Below are 14653 nucleotides of genomic sequence, written 5' to 3' on the forward strand. Positions count from 1 at the left end.
GTAATATACGTGTAGGTAATCGATTGAGACGTAAGATTGGTAGAGTTGTTTGGTGTGCTATTATTTATTCTATATGGCACGGGTGTAATCTTTGTGTCTATGAAGCTGTTGTGCTTCCCCCATCCCCAGTTGTTTAGTCAAGCTGTTCATTTTTTAGATTTTTCTTTTCTGTTTAAAATTGCTTGGGACTTCTATTGAAGAGAACTCAAACGGGCTCTTCTCCTTGGGATCTTTTTCTTTAAGATGTGGGTGATTGTTTTTCCTTTTATATGTTTAGTTGAGTTTTGTCATTGCTCTTTTGTTAACTCTCTTTTGCGTATGTATTTTAATTGTTCATTGATCTCAAGCTACGTGGTTCTCTTCTCTTTATTAGAATTCCATACTTTTACAAAAAAGAAAAATTTTGAGCCTATTAAAGGAGAGACAGATGAAACAAGGGTCACAAACCAAAAATTCTCATTTAAATGGTTAATTTCGGTATAAAAATCTCAATTATTGAAAGGAGAAAATGTTCAATCCTCTAACAAAAAAAGAAAAAAGAAAAAAAACTGACATCAAATTATCTAATTATACACACATAAGAGTTCAAAGGTTGCAATATAACACATTATTCAAACAATCTAGTGATTGAACAATAAAACTTTAAATTCAAATATTATCATCAATAATCACAAATGATCCAAACATAACATGTTTGTATATGTGCCAAAATAGCATAGTGGTTGGGTTGATAAGCGAGAGGTCTGCCACCCAAATATATATACATGTTATTTAAAAAAAGAAAACAAAAACAAAAAGAAGTAAATGGGAGCGGAAGCAAGGCAGGCTCGAGGATTAAGGACCCTGTCCTATATTAGGTAATAGATTTTTGTTTGAGCAATGTTTAAGTATTTTTCTCGACCTAATTTAGGGTAGAGTCATCAATTAATATGACATCATTGCTCCTTTTAGGTATCTTACTGAGAATGACAAAGAGTAGATCACAGATAAGGGGAAGTTGCACCTTAACAAAGAATAATGCGACGGGGAGAGAAGTTGCAATGTAGATGAAAAATGCAATACTTTGAAGGTGACGACTAAGCAGAAAATAGTGGCCAGCACAAAACGAAACCAACATCGCAACGATGGAGAAGAAAAGTGAGAAAAGGCCCACGAACAATCTATTAGGCAACTTCAAGCCGAAGTCTACTTCGTCAAATCTCGAGCTCAAAATTGCTAGAAACATGATCAATGAAATTGTGGAGGAGCAGAGAGCAATGAGGGAAGCCAGGGAGAAGATAAGAAATCCAGTCTCCTTTATAAATGGCGGTGTGCCATGGTCCCCGTTGCCACCAGGGACGGTGGCAGCCGAAGCATAGGCTACAGTCACAACCAGAGCAGCGAGTACAGAGCATGACTCGGAGGTGTTGGTCAGCCACTCCAAACCCTCTTTTCCTAGCTCGTTGTGGGTGGCGCAAAAGATGTCTCTTGCAAGTATTCCCTTGTTGTTGTATCGGGGGAAGAAATGGGTTTCCACTGAATCCCTCACATACTGCTCATCAATATGCCATGACATTAACACTGATGGCTAAGAGAGTATTTAGCAAAATAATACATCTTTGATCAAGAGACAAAATAAAAACACAACGAGAATAAAATTATTGTAACAGGTTAATTAATTAAAAAAGGACGATATTGGTTAATTACCATATACCACTTAACTTCCAATTGCATTTGCAAGGCAGCTCCTTTGATGCGCCAAGAATTACGAGTTTTGAGGCGAGCCGCAAGATGCAAGGCGCTGTCACCGTTCCTATCCACGGCTCGAAACAAGGGTTCAAGATGATTTTTTTTTTTAAGTAAAAACTTGTAAACATCCGGTTGTCGATACTCTGCAGCCAAAAGAACCACATTCTTCTGGTCTCGATTACTATCACGAATCGCCAGTGGAAATTTTTCGTATATTTTGCTCACCATCTCAACCACCCCGTTCTTTGCTGCTAATAACATTGCCGAATCCTTTCTAAAAGCATTCACTTTATCTCCTGTTCTCATCATTTTTCATTTCAAATTACTCAAGTTAATTATATATAACCTTAAAATTAACGTATTTGTCGATTTTATTCTATTTTACTTATTTTAGGAAATTTATCTTTTGTTGCTTTCGTCCTTATCTACATATTAATCCTACTCATACCTGATACAACTCTTAAATTGAATAAGAAATACTTGCACGTAACACTTGTTTTTTTCTCAAATTTATCGCAGGGTAGTACTACCAAATAAAAAAGTGAGTGCATCCTATGAAATGGTTAAAAAACACGCTCAAAATTGCTTCGTAAAATACACCTTTATTAAAATTGATTAAAAATATTTTTCAAGAAGGGACAAAAGTGATTTTGTAAAATCACTCTCAAATATATCGTAAATAAAATACAAAAAGTACTTTTTACCGAAAAAAATAAATAAATGTAAATCTCAGTCAAATTACTATCAAATGAAAAACAAAATAATTAGGAAATTGGTATGTCACCTTCGTCATAATTAGGTTGTGCAGCTATGTCCATTTTATTGAAGGCGACTGCATCTGCTTCAATGAAAAGATACGGAGTCGTTTCGTCAGACTGCGTTTCTTCAGACTGCGTTTCTTCATATTTATCGAGTGGAACGAATTCTAGAAGTTTCTCCATTACTTGAACTGACCATTTGTGTTTCTGTTTCATCTCTAGTAGCTTTCTAATTTGACCAGATTCTTCATTTTTAACAACCCAAAAAAGAAAAACACACACATATTAGTTAATCATTCCTATATCAAACTGAATTTTATTTTCTAATTAATTAATTACCGCATCCCAAAATGATCCACAAGGCTGAGAGAATAATCTGAAAAAAATCGATACAAGTATTGTAATTTTGCGGGAAATTGGAACTCGGGGGCTTCTTGTCTGCAATCAAGAAGAATAGATATGATAAGGTTTATTACGAAATCAAGAATATTAGTTAGTATGACTAAAGCTTGTTATTATGCTGTACTGTAAAGTTAATACTTGCTTTTCTCAGGTCAATAAAGTAAGTGAGTTTTATTTACTTATTATCTCAATATGGTATCACTTGATATTTCTCTCTCTGAGAGCATTTTGGTACATTTTTTGTACGCTTTCTTTGTTCATCAATGGCGGAAAATATTCTGATTGTTCCGACTGCGCCTAGTGATCCGGTTTCATCTTCATCGACTACTCAACCTCTATAACAATCTCTTGTAGAACACTACATCAATCCTTATTTTCTTCACCATTCTGATGGCACAAGTTTGATACGCGTCTCTGATCTCTTGACTTAATCAAACTACATTTCTTGGAGTTGTGCAATGATTTTTGGACTTACTGTAAAGAATAAACTTAGCTTCGTTGAGGATACACTATTGAAACCTACCGGTGAATTGCAAAGTTTTTAGATCATTCGCGATGGCGTTGTAGCCACCTGGATCTTGAATTCTCTTTCGAAAGAGATCTCTATTGTGTTAATTTTTCCGATTTGGCTAGAGAGATTTGGATTGATCTTCAACAACTTTATGATAGAAAGAATTGACCTAAGATTTATTAGCTTTGCCAAGAAATTTCAAATTTGATGCAAGATCAGCATTCTATTACAACCTATTTTATGAAACTGAAAACTCTATTGAACGAACTTGCATTGTATATGTTGGGATTGTGGAGACAATAAAGAAGCACACAATGATGGAATATATATATAAATATAATTTTGACCAAAGTCAAAATTTGATACTATGCATAATGAGGAACAAGTTGAGGGTCAGTTCCATGCAATGTTTAAAATAAGAAACTTGTTGGAGAAGATGATGGATATCCAACTAAAAATTAGGTGAGTATGGAAAAAGGAGGAGTGCCAAGAAAATATAAATTTCCTCCTTGTTGTTTTTGTAAAAATACTAACCATACAAAAAAGAATTGGTGGTTATTGCAATAAGGACGGTCATATGGAGAAGTTTTGTTATAGTAAACAAAACCAAATCCAAAATTCTCGACAACTAGCAAATTGCGTAGATGACAATGAATGAATATTTTTTTTTTTTTGTTTAAGGCATCTCATTTTGATGACAAAGTGTCAATCTCGTGGTTTATTGACAACAGATGCACTTCGCATATGGCAAAGATATAAATCTTTTTAGCCAGATTGATAGATTTATATAATCTAAGGTGGTTCATGAACATGGCGAGACAATACGAGCTGAAGGCAAAGGTATTGTTGTCATGCATACAAAGCAAGGTGAACATAAAATATCCAATGGTTTATATGTTTCAATGTTATCGCAAAACTTGCTTAGTATTGCTCAATTGTTGCATAATCAATTTTATGTGATTTTCAAAGACCAATTTTGTGTATTTATGACCCTCAAGGAGCAGAGAGTGCAAGAGTCAAAATGGTCGAAAATACATTTGTTTTAAGTGGTGACTCACTGCGTCATCATACTTTTAATGCTAAAGTAGAAGAAAGCAAAAGGTGGTATCTATGCTTTGGACACAAAGTTAATGAAGCTTTGAAAATTTTGTCTTCTTCTAACATGGATGATAATATTTTCAAATTTATCTCTATTTATCAGATTCTCAATAGTTTTCAAGAAGGGGTGATGCACGGTCTACCTTATCTAAAAGAAAAACTTGATTTGGTGGCTAGTGTCTTCAATTTGGTATAAGATGGAAGAATAAGACACATCAAAGTTTATTTATTGAAAGAAGCATAGAAAAAAGGAGAAAGAAAGTGAAATCATGGAACAATTTCCACACAAAAAGTTGGGGGTGACAAAGAAAAACCTCAAGGAGGAGTATTGAGATTTGAGGTTTTTCTTCATTAAATTTCAATTTTTAAGTTTTTTTTTTAATTTTATTGTTATATTTAAATTTTAGTTTAATATCTATGTTATAAGATTTAAGTTGTTTGTTATGTTTAAGTTTTTAATGTTTTGTGATTTTTTCTTTTTAATATTGTTTTAAATTACAAGTTAGTAGTATTTATTAGGTTCATATCCTTGTCCTATGTAAGGATGAGCTACCATGTATTAAGAATATCACAACTTTGTGTACCACATTTTGAGTATCACAATTTTGTGTATCACTAATTTTTTTTCCTATTTCAATAAAAAGTTTGAATTTCCCTCTCATTTTCATTTCTTCTTCTCTTTATTTAACAAACATTGAGATATTCATTTCCTTCCGCAATATTTATTTTTTCCATCAATTCTATTTTCTCAACGGTAGCATCACAGTTTCAACACTTATTCAAGGTTGGATTTTCTCCTAATGGTTAAGATCAGCATCAATTGAAACAAATTCCCAAAGGCTAAGTACCTTGAAATAGGATTGTATTTTAACAACAGTTAGTTTTCACCATTAAAATAGGAAAGACATTTTTCAAATACAAAAAATGAAAAGAAAAAAAAATCACCCTAGTGGATGATTTTTACCGATATACATGGATTCTTTTTTATGAAAGTCAAGTCTATGCTACAACCATAGTTCCTCAGTTTTTCAGCTTATAGAAACACATTTTGGGGAAACCATTAAACAATTTATATCAAACAACGCTCCAGAGCTTGTTTTTACTAGTTTCTTTTTATCTAAATGAGTCCTTCATCAATATTCTTATGTTAATCGTCCTAAACATAATTCAGTCGTTGAGCATAAGTATCAACATCTCTTGAATATAGCGAGAGCTTTGATGTTTCAGTCAGGAATTAACTATTGTCTTTTGAGAGAGTGCATTTTAACCACTTGTGTTTTTATTAACCATACCCCTTGCTCTGTTTTACAATGTCAAACCCCTTTTTTCCGTCTCTATGGAAAGAATGTAGATTACAGTTTGCTAAAAAAATTTGGGTGCTTGTGTTTTGCCTCTTCATTGTCCGTCATCGATCAAAGTTTCATCCTCTAGTTATTTCATCAGTTTTTGTTGGATATCCACAAGGCATAAATGGGTACCGGTTGTTTGACATGGAAAACAATAGGTTTTTTCTTGTCTCAAGAGATGTGATCTTTCAGGAAGAAATATTTCCTTTTCATCAAGATCACCAATAATACCAAAATCATGGACCCTTTTCCAGACCTTGTCATGCCAATGCCTTTCAGTTTTGGTACTTCAAATGATTCTTCGCCTTTGACAATCATGTTTTACTTCAAATTATCCTATGAAAGATTGTCTCCAAAGTTCAGAAACTTTGTGCTTAATGTGTCTGTTGTTCAAGAACCTCAAGTTTGTCATCAGTGGCGTGATGCAATGAAAGTTGAGTTACAAGCCATGAAGGATACTCATACTTGGTCTATTGTTTCTCTTCCCTAAGGACATTTTTCTATAGGATGTAAATGGATGTACAATATCAAACACAAAGCTGATGGTACATAGTATAGAACATTATAAAATACGTTTTGTGGTAAATTTTCTCTAACAGGAAGGCGTTGATTACATTGAAATTTTTTCCCCATTTGTCAAGATGGTCATGGTCAAAGTTCTATTAACTCTTGTTGTTTCGAAATAATGACCTCTAATTCAACTTGATGTAAATAACGTATTTCTTCATGGAGATTTAGTTAAGGAAGTTTATATAGATCTATGTCACATCTCCATCTCAAGGGGAGTACTTAGTACGTAAGCTACACAAATCCATATATGACCTAAAACAAGCGTCTCAACAATGGTTTGATAAGTTCTCTAATGCCTTACTTCTTCTTGGTTTCAAACGGAACTTCTTTCATTGTTCTTCTTTACGTGGACAACATCATCATTTCAGGATTTTGTTTAGATGACATTGATAAACTGAAAACCCATATGAATAATGTTTTCAAACTTAAGGATCATGGTACTTTACGTTATTATCTTGGCTTGGAATTAGCTAGATTTTCTAAAGGATTTTTCTCATCACAAAGGCATTATATTCTGCAACTTTTAAAAGACACTTGATTCCTAGCTTGCAAGCCTTTTGTGTTACCCATGGATCCAAATGTGAAACTTTCGTCCAAAGATGTAGTGTTATTAGAATAACCTTCCATTTATAGAATCTCTATTGGTCGGTTGTTGTATTTGACAGTTTCAAGACTTGACATACTTTTGTGGTTCATAAACTGAGTCAATTTGTTCCTCATCCAAGGCAATCTCACTTAGCTGTTGTTGATCGTCTTCTTCGGTATCTGAAAGGATGTTCGAAGCAAGGTGTTTTTCTTTAGGCCTCTTTGTCTTTTCAAATTTGAATGTTCTTTGATGCAGATTGGACATCATGTCTTGATTCTATGAAATTCACTTCAGGATTTTGCATTTTCATGGGTGAATCTCTTCTCTCGTAGAAAGCCAAGAAATAAACAACAGTCTCACGTTCTTTCGTAGAGATTGAAACCGAGCCCTTGTTGCCACAACAAGTGAAATTATATGACTGATGCAGGTGCTTCGTGATTTACATTTTACAGATTGATGTTTCATCCTCTGCTACAATATTATGTGATAATATTGCTCCATTTCACATTGTTTCTAACCCCACTTTTCATAAGAGGACCAAGCATATTAAATTAGATTGTCATTTTATACAAGAAAAAGTCGTTTGTGGAGAAGTGAAGCTTCTTCCCATACGGTCTCAACTTCAACTAGTTGATCTTTTTACAAAAGCTTTGCCAAGTTCTAATTTTACTACTCTATTATTTAAGATGGTTGTCATCAATATTCTAAGTCCATCTCTTGAGGGAGAGTATTAGAACATAGTTTTTATTATATCAATTAGTATAACTAGAGCTTTTTATCATGTTTTATTGTAAAATTATTGTAAGACCCACTTTTAAACCTTCTAGCATTTGATCATTCTTGACTTATTGGTTATTTAATTGTGTAAAATTTTGTTAGATGAGAAGTTTAAAATAAAATAGAAATAAAAGAAAAATTAGGTATTGAAATTAGGAAAATTTTCACAAATAGAAAAAATTTCAGACTATTTATAGAAATAACAAAAAAAAATACTTATAGACATTGATAGACTTCTATCCGCGTTTATCCGTGATAAACTTCTATTAGTTTCTATCACTGATAGACTTCTATCAACCTCTATCGGCCTTTATAAAAAATATTAAAATTTTGTTTTCTTGTGTAAATAGTTTTCCTTATTTTTCTATTTTTGAAAATCTTCTTTGAAATTATATATGTGGAGAGAATTGCTTTCGTTGAAATTGAAGAAATGTTTTTTTTTAAAAAAAAAAAAAAAAGAAAGAGTGAAGAAAAATATATTAATAATAGGAAAATTATTTCAAATGGTAAAACTATTGAAAATATTTACATGATATAGTAAAATTTTAGAATTATCAATGATGTTGATAGACACTGATAGACTTCTATCCGTTATCAATGTCACTTATATTAGCATCTATTATGATAGTTCTAAAATTTTGTTATATTTTGTAAATATTTTGGTTCATTTTTTAATATTTAAAAACAACCCTTAATAATAAAGGGGAAGGTCTAGAAGGTGAAAAAAAAAGTTCTAAAGAAAGGAAAGGAGAATGGAAGAAAGAAAATGAAAAAGAGAAAGGGAGTTTACAGAAGATGAAAAAAGGAAGAGCCCACTTCGTCCGAAGCTCATTAGCAGGGGTGTTCAAAAAACTAATGAATCAAAAAATCCATCCACTCAAGCCAACTCATATAGTTTAAGTTCGATTATCAACTCATTTGGATTAGATTAAATTCAAAAAATGAAAAATTTATTGGTTGATTTGGTTCATGGGTTCACTTAAGAATTCAAACCAACTCAAACCAATCCGAACTTATTATTAACTTTAGAATGTATATATATATTATTTATGATACAACTATATATATACATATGTTTATTTAGTTTTATTTACTAATTTTGGATAATTTTTTCTCCAACCATTTCTAAAAATAGCTTTTTAGCATTTTGTAAATAAAATTTTCATTATATATTGATATTAAGTTTTTAATCTTAATTAATTCAATATATAAAAATAATTACATCAAAATTTTACATATTAATACATTTTACTTCGTTTTGGATTGCATTAACTCAATTCAATAAACTAAGATTCAAGGTCATTTTCATGTAACTTGAATAGTATGTTGTTTAATTTGTAGTATATGGATAAGGTTAGGTGTCCTTATCTTGTAAACACTACAGATACGACTAACTTTGTAAATGTTACAAATGTTTTAAGTATTACAAATGATGTGATTGAAATCGTTCATGTAGAGACATGTAAGTGGGAATGTCTAGAGTTTGTATAAAACCAGACCGTGAAATGATTAATCTTTCTTTATAACACCGTTGAGTGAAAAGATTAACATTTCATAGGATGACAATAAGTAACTCGACCTCAAGTCTGAGTGAGTTATGAATTTCTGTCTTGAGGACAGTCATTTGATTTGTATATGGGTGAGGGTGGCCCCTGTCGCAAGTTCAATAAGCCTACCATTTTGAGGATTTGTCTAACCAGAGAACTAAGAACATAACTACATAAGATAGAGTTCACTCCTTCTCGATTTTAGGGTAAATAGATGAATTGCTCCCTTAAGTGCTGACACCGAATCTTCAACAAGGGGTCCTTCCCTCTTATTGGTCCGAGAAGGTTTTTGTTTATGATAGGATCATAAACAAGTTGTTCATTAAAGAATTAGTGGAACTTATGAATAAGAGTAATTATAGGGGTAAAATGGTAATTTGACCCTATTGTAACTACGAGCAATTCGTGAATGGTCGACTTACTAGTAATGGTTATATCCATGAACAAATAAATAATCTACAATGCGAAGAGTGCAAGGAGTGATTCATAGTTAATGGATGTTGGTTAAATCAATTAATTAATATAATATATTTGGATACATTATTATATAACATTAATTTTGAATGAGATTCAAATTAAATCATATAATATAAGAGAGATAAATATTTGAATGAGATTCAAATATTAACTATATGAATAAGATTTATATAAAAATTGTAGTTTAAAATTAATAGGAAAAATATTTGTATTAAAACTATAGATTATATGAGAGATTTTTATTTGAATATGATTCAAATAAAAGTTTATTTAAATATATATAAATTTAATTATTTATTTAAATAATTAATTTGTCTTAATTAAATTAATTTTAACAAATTAATTTTAAATTAAATAAGATTTAGTTTATTAATTAAGTTTTGAATTTTGAAAAATATGTTAAGTACAATAATTGTGGATGAGAAGTTATTGTAACTCTTCCCCTCTCTCTTTCACTTAAAATGCAAAAGTGTTTCTGCATTTTAGTAGAGGAGGTTTTTTTTTTTCTTCTTCTTTTAGGTACGAAGATTTTCCATTCTCTCAAAATTAATCACTCTTAAGAACACTGAGAAAATAATGTTCTCTGAAAAAGAACAATTTTCCCTTCCTTTATTCCAAGAAGATTTTGGATACCACAATTTAGATCCTTGCCTAAGAATAGCAAGGTGGCCAAATGGTGGTGTTCATTGTTCTTTTCATGAAATTCCGTGCAAACTAAATGGTGGTTTCCAAACCATTGGAAGGGTTGTTGTTCATAGAAGTTGGTGTAGAAGGAAAACGATTTGAAGACAATCTTCAAAGGGGACTTTCTTTTCTCTCTATGTTTACGGATTTATAAGTATGCTTATTTAATTTTCTTCTCTATTTTTCTGGATATCCTAAATTAAAATCAATGGAACCAGTGTTTATAGCTTCGGCACGAGATTTGATTCCTTTAGTTTTTCTAAATGGAATACAATAGATGGTGTAAATCAATACAATTACAAAAATTTTAGATTTAAATGAATACAACGCATAAATGTAGGGGTTTTACCTTGAATTATTAAAAGAATGTTTCGTACCTGATTGATAACCACGAGTTCTTTTGAGAGGTTGAGTATTGAAGGGAGGGTCTGATTGATGGATTTCAATAATTTCAGTTTTGTCGTCCACATCATTCGAGGAGGTTGCTATCACTAGACATGTAATAAAACCGTGAATAACAATGTCAAATCGTCATTAATTATTTCTTTTCTATAGATAATTACAATGGATAACACTTGGTTAATAGTTAAGTATATAGCAACATTTTTAAAGAGTCATATATAGTAAAATCTATTCATGATAGATTCTATCGCTGATACACTCTCAATACTTTGAGTTTGATAGCTATATGTTATATCAATTTAAATCTCTAACATTTATAACTATATCAATTTAAACCCTATTTTCTTAATTTTATTTGACAAATATTATGTAAAACTTATAATTTAAGTCAATTAACCTCCTAATTTTTCATAAATCGATCAATTTAGACCATTCATTAAGATTACCTTTAAAAATCATCTTTGCATTAATTCTCAAATATGTGTAGACCTTTTCAAAATGGATAATTAGAGTAAATAATGCATAGACCTTTTTCAAAGGAACTTTTCTCTAGAGTTTAAATTGATTCATTTATTAAAGTTTAGGGTTTGGTGGATATAATTATGAGTTTCACACGAGATTTTTTCAAATAGAACATAATGGGAGATGTAAATTGATATCTTTACAAAAGTTTGGGATTTAAATAAATATAAATATTAGTTTAAGATTTAAATTAATACAATTCCTAAAGTTTAGAGGTATAAATTGATATTTTTCTTAGAAGTTTGACCATGAATGATTAAAAGAATGTTTAGTACCCGATTGATGACCACGAGGTCTTTTGAGAGGTTGAGTATCCAAGGGAGGGTCTGATTCATGGGTTTCGATGACACCTTTTTCGAGATCTGGGCCCATAGCATCATTATAGTTGCACGAGTTCATTTCTTTCTTCTTCCACGTGTGTTTCAAATTGGTGACTGAAGTTATTCAAGGTGGTTACTATCATTGGATATGTAATAGAAAGTGAAGAAAATTTTGAAAGGGAGATTAATTATTTCTTTTATTTGTGTGATTGTAATGGATAACATTTTATTAATAATTAAGTGTATAGTAATATTTTTAAATAATTGTATACATAGTAAAATATGTTCGTGATAGATTATATTGTTGATTGACTTTCCATCAATATTATATTTACAATTATTTTGAACCTGGTTGTTATATTTGCAATTTACTCCGATTATAAACAATAAATAATCTACATGTAATTAGTGGGAGAGAATTATTTGGTAGGGTTTACGAACTTATTAAAAATAAGTCCCACAAATTTGTCATGAAAGCAATGCAAGTGGCGTAGTTTTTTGGAAAATGAGAAGCAGTGCTCAGTTGTTCGGTGACAATTTTTGGTTTGTAAAGACTTGCGGTTGATTCAGCCTTTAGTTCATACACCTGAATAACTTTTCAAAAAAAAAAAAAAAAAAAAAACACTCTAAGTTAGAATTAAAAAGAAAATAAAAGAAAAAGAAAAAGGAATGGAATAATTCTCCTCTTTATATATGCCAAGATAAATGAGTATGATAATCGATCGATCATGAAAGGTATGCATCAAGGAGGACACAAAAAAATGTTAGATATAAATCTAAGAGCATGTTACACTCTTGTTGTGGTAGACCTAATTTAACTTTGTGTGATATAGCGAATACTTGTGGTAAAACTTTTTAAATAAAATATCACTATATTTTGTTTTTATTTCTTTTTGAAAAATTATCGTAAAGCTAGATGAATTTTGATATTTTACAAGTTACAAAATATTTTAGAGACCCGTTTTAAAAAGTATGACAGAGCTCATTCCATTTGGGAGGGGCTTGATGGCAATGATATTAAATATGAAAAATATTATAGGTGTTGTAACTCATTCAATTTAATTTTCTCACATGGTTAAATATGAGAATTTAAATGATAAATAGAGGAGGTATGAAAAATTTAGGAGTATTACTCACAATGATATAGGATGCGTTGCCATAGGCGCATGTAGGTTCCACTTTTGAAGGCAGATGGCTTAGTTGCAAGAACATGGAGAGGGGTGTAGCCTTCTTTATCTACCCAGGTAGCAGCCTCATTGATCATGCTAATTAATTGAAATGCCACATCTGTCATCTCAGATATGTAACCCAAACTCAATAAATTTCTATTGAATTATTGGTTCCTTATATATCGATGTATATCTTAGAAATATTTACATATTTCCATTTGTTGATTCCAACAAAAAAGAGGGAAAAAAAGAACTAACCAAATTGCTCCGTTCTTAGAACATGATGAAGAATGGTGTCTCCATTATTCCTCCTGCAGTTGGCCGCAGCTCGATCGGGGTCCATACTACAAAAATCATAAAGGCAATAAAATGGCTTCTTGTGGCCATGCAGCGCCGCCAAGAACAGCGGCGTTTCACCGTCTTTATTCCTCTCATCCACTAACTCCTTATTGACCGAACCAATAACCTGGCACATTCTAACGCATCCTATTGCAGCTGCGACGTGGAGGGGAGTATTTTTTCTCTCGTTTTTAAGCTTAAGAATTTCTTCTTTTTGGGATCTACAAATCAGCCTCACCAGCCTATCAACCACATCAAAATTATTGTCGTACACAGCCAGATGCAAGATTGTGTCCATTGCTTCTGTCAGCCACAAATACAGAGCTTCTATTTCTTCTTCACATTTTGCTATCACTCTCTCCCAATTCCTTCTCTTCACATTTCGGTACAAATAATCTTGTAATTCTCCTTTCATCATTTTCTTCTGCTTCGGTTCGATTTCAATTGCTGATTGGGGTCTTAATTACCTATAACCCCATTACTTGGTTTCTATTTATACATATGTTACCTTCATGTCTCCTACACACTTCCCATGCTTTTGCTTATCTTATTATTCTTTTCTTCTCATATCTCACTTTACTCCATCAAACAATTGCAAATATAACACAATTATCTATTACTAATATGACAGTGCTAAATTTAAATTTGGCTGTGTTTACAAATTCTTTTGTATTGACCATTATAGGTTGTCCTAGTAGTAAACAGTAATATGACCTTCACAAATGTTAGAATCTCACATTGGAAAAACCAAGAGACCTCACACCCCTTATAAGATAAATGAGCTATTCCTCCTATTGTTAATTAACTTTGAGATGGAACATCATATTATCAAATATGGTATCAGGGTACTCAATCCAATATAAAGAAATGGTGATCCGATCAAGAATGGATTCGAAAATATATATAACTTTTTTTACATTGTGCTATATTTGTTAATATTTTGAGATTGATTGCTATAATGGTAATTCGAAGTACTCTCACCCATTTAGATCTATATCTAAAAGGAAAAGCAAAATGAAATTTAGAATCGTGCTTTTCCGCCAATGCAAGAATTCTCTTCTTCAACCACAAGAATTTGTTAAGGCCAATACTTGGCCTTTTAGACGAACGCAAAATAATTCAAACAAAAAATCCATTGATCCAAGTTTAGATGATAAACATGTAAAAGAGGGCTTTTACTCATAAGGAGGATTAAGTACTCAATTAATTAACTTTTTTTTTTTTTTCTTAAAAGAAAAAAAGATTGGTAAAACTATTGGCACTTTCGAAACTATGTAAAAAATGCAACATATTTAAGTGCACAAACAAGTCTTTTGGTGGAGAGAGGCAACACATGTGACATTTTTTATTTTCTGTGTTGGCTCTAGTCCAACATAAAATGTGTGTTGCCCTTTTTTACTAGAGACATAATTTAATT

The 14653-nt window shown here is 31.5% G+C and overlaps 1 protein-coding gene across 4 annotated transcripts; it reads right to left on the reverse strand.

Annotated features, from left to right (window-relative positions):
• Nucleotides 1-624: 624 nt before the first annotated feature.
• On the reverse strand, nucleotides 625-13709 carry LOC120077630 (uncharacterized). 4 transcript variants are annotated; one of them, XM_039031581.2, is made up of 9 exons: nucleotides 13156-13709; nucleotides 12866-13015; nucleotides 12170-12322; nucleotides 11684-11842; nucleotides 10862-10975; nucleotides 2826-2924; nucleotides 2513-2731; nucleotides 1694-2024; nucleotides 625-1531 (listed from the first exon to the last, which is right to left on the reverse strand). In XM_039031581.2, exons 1-9 carry the CDS (start codon nucleotides 13652-13654, stop codon nucleotides 1525-1527), a joined length of 1731 nt encoding a protein of 576 aa, XP_038887509.1. In that variant the 5' UTR covers nucleotides 13655-13709; the 3' UTR covers nucleotides 625-1524. The 4 variants fall into 4 exon arrangements, with proteins under 4 accessions (XP_038887509.1, XP_038887506.1, XP_038887507.1 ...); XM_039031578.2 differs by having other exon boundaries at nucleotides 1687-2024; XM_039031579.2 differs by having other exon boundaries at nucleotides 839-1531; nucleotides 1702-2024.
• Between the last annotated feature and the right edge of the window lie 944 nt (nucleotides 13710-14653).

This window comes from Benincasa hispida, chromosome 5, assembly GCF_027475165.1.
Source record: "Benincasa hispida cultivar pf3 chromosome 5, pf3_genome.v1.1, whole genome shotgun sequence".
NCBI classification, from domain to species: Eukaryota; Viridiplantae; Streptophyta; class Magnoliopsida; order Cucurbitales; family Cucurbitaceae; genus Benincasa; species Benincasa hispida.

Coding starts and splice junctions, on each gene's coding strand:
- LOC120077630 (XM_039031578.2), bottom strand. CDS start 13,654: ATGATGAAAGGAGAATTACAAGATTATTTGTACCGAAATGTGAAGAGA. Junction 13,016..13,155: donor TCTAAGAACGGAGCAATTTG/GTTAGTTCTTTT, acceptor CTGAGATGACAG/ATGTGGCATTTCAATTAATT. Junction 2,732..2,825: donor GTGGATCATTTTGGGATGCG/GTAATTAATTAA, acceptor TTAAAAATGAAG/AATCTGGTCAAATTAGAAAG.